This window comes from Vollenhovia emeryi, unplaced genomic scaffold (genome assembly GCF_000949405.1).
Source record: "Vollenhovia emeryi isolate VEMERY1.0 unplaced genomic scaffold, V.emery_V1.0 DF942710.1, whole genome shotgun sequence".
Taxonomy (NCBI): Eukaryota; Metazoa; Arthropoda; class Insecta; order Hymenoptera; family Formicidae; genus Vollenhovia; species Vollenhovia emeryi.
In genome coordinates, this window is record NW_011963656.1 from 615 (window position 1) to 2,502 (window position 1,888).

At 43.1% G+C, this 1,888-nt stretch overlaps 1 protein-coding gene across 1 annotated transcript; it reads right to left on the reverse strand.

Moving 5' to 3' along the window:
* Positions 1–431: 431 nt before the first annotated feature.
* LOC105567868 lies at positions 432–956 on the reverse strand (the record flags this gene model as incomplete). The annotated part of the gene is made up of 2 exons (XM_012023101.1): positions 768–956; positions 432–692 (listed from the first exon to the last, which is right to left on the reverse strand). Coding segments are annotated over exons 1-2 (450 nt in total), but the record flags the coding sequence as incomplete, so codon positions are not given.
* Between the last annotated feature and the right edge of the window lie 932 nt (positions 957–1,888).

The following is a 1,888-nucleotide window of genomic DNA, read 5'->3' on the forward strand; positions in this document are numbered from 1 at the left end:
GATAATGTCTTGGTTTGGGAGTGCGGGGTGGCCGTGGGCCGCCGCCCCGTCACTTTGCAGGTCGTGTTCCTCTGTCGAGACGCGAGCCTCACTATTGGGGGGAGAGGAGTGCGGTGCGGGGCCCGCCGCATCACCCTCCCATGGCCTCGGCCGCGGACACTTGAGTGGTCCGACATGCTTTCCGACAAGTCAGTAGGGCGACTTGTTTTCCGTCAAGTCAGTAGGGTGACTTGCTCTCCCATCACGGGAGCTGGGGCGGTGTCGTCCTGTAGCGGCGCACCGCCATTTCGCGCTATCATGGCCATTTCGATCTCATGTAGAGGCGGTTTACCTAATGTAGAGGCGGTTTACCTCAGGTAGAGGCGGTTTACCTAAGGTAGAGGCGGTTTACCTAAGGTAGAGGCGGTTTACCTAAGGTAGAGGCGGTTTACCTCATGTAGAGGCGGTTTACCTAACATAACATCCGTATTATACGACAGCAGATGATCGGCTATTGTTTGAGCCCGATAATGCGAAGGATCAAGTATATTACGGAACAATAAAGTAAGCGCTTGCTCGGGCTTTTCCCTTGACTCGCAAGGGTTTTTATGCCTCAGCAAGTGAGAGTGAGGTAATATCGCGGAAATGGTGTATGGATTGACTGTGTATTCCTTTCTAAGACCGCATCCCGCTTCCTCCGAACGAACCCGCGGCTTTGAGATTACGAGATTTATACGCGTACCGAACGCCCGAGGCGTCCGATGACTTAAATTCAGTTAGGCTTTCACCGAGCGCGGTGAAGAGACGGACAACAGGTGGTAAGGTGCTGTTAATTTTAATTTAACACCTCGCTTTTCTAAAAAGTTTTTAAACTCCTTAGCAATAAACGTTCTTCCATTATCCGATACTAAGTATTTCGGATATCCAAAAGTCGCAAAGATTTCATCCAGCACTAATATCGTATTCGCTGTGGACATGTTTTTAACTGTACGTACGATAGGCCATTTCGAAAAAGCATCAATTAGAATGAAAAATGTTTTATCTAAAAATGGTCCTGCGAAATCTATATGTATTCGTTGAAAAGGCTCTGTCGCTTCTTCCCATAAGTGAACTTCTTTTTTCGGATTATTTTTATAAGTATTGCAATTTGCACAATTTCTGACAAGATCTTCGATCTCTTGGTCTAACCCTGACCACCAAATATAACTTCGTGCTAGATTTTTCATTTTCATCATTCCGAAATGCCCTACATGTAATTCTTGTAACATTTGTTTACGCAATTTCGTTGGTATTACTATTCGGTGACCACGCATCAGTACACCATTTATGTCACGGAATTCATTAAGATCGATATTCCAGAAAGTTCGTTTCGCTTTTCTCTGTTTTTCTTCTAATATTTTACATAGTTTTTGACAATTCACATCGTTCTGCGTTTCGGCTTTAACAATTTTGGCGTCAATAGGAAAAGAATTTACTGTTTCAATTAGAAATGCATCTATTACATCATGAGTTTCTATTTTATTAGACAAAGGAAGTCTTGATAAGCAGTCTGCATTCGCATGTTCGGCCGATTTTCTGTATTTGATTTTGTAATTGAAACCAGAAGAGTAGTAAGAAAAGACCATAGTGCTGCATTCGTAACGCGCTGAAAAGTGGTAAACTTTTTTGTGGAGAAAAAATTTGAACTAAAGGCCTGTGATCAGTTAATAATGTAAAGGAATTTCCGTATAACAATTGGTGAAATTTTTTTATTCCAAAAATAATAGCATAGGCCTCCTTATCAATTTGACTGTACTTCCTTTGTGTAGTAGACAAGGTTTGTGACGCATATTGTAATACTTTCTCGGTTCCGTCTGGAAACATATGTGAAAGAACGGCGCCCACACCGTATGAGCTTGCATCAGTGGCC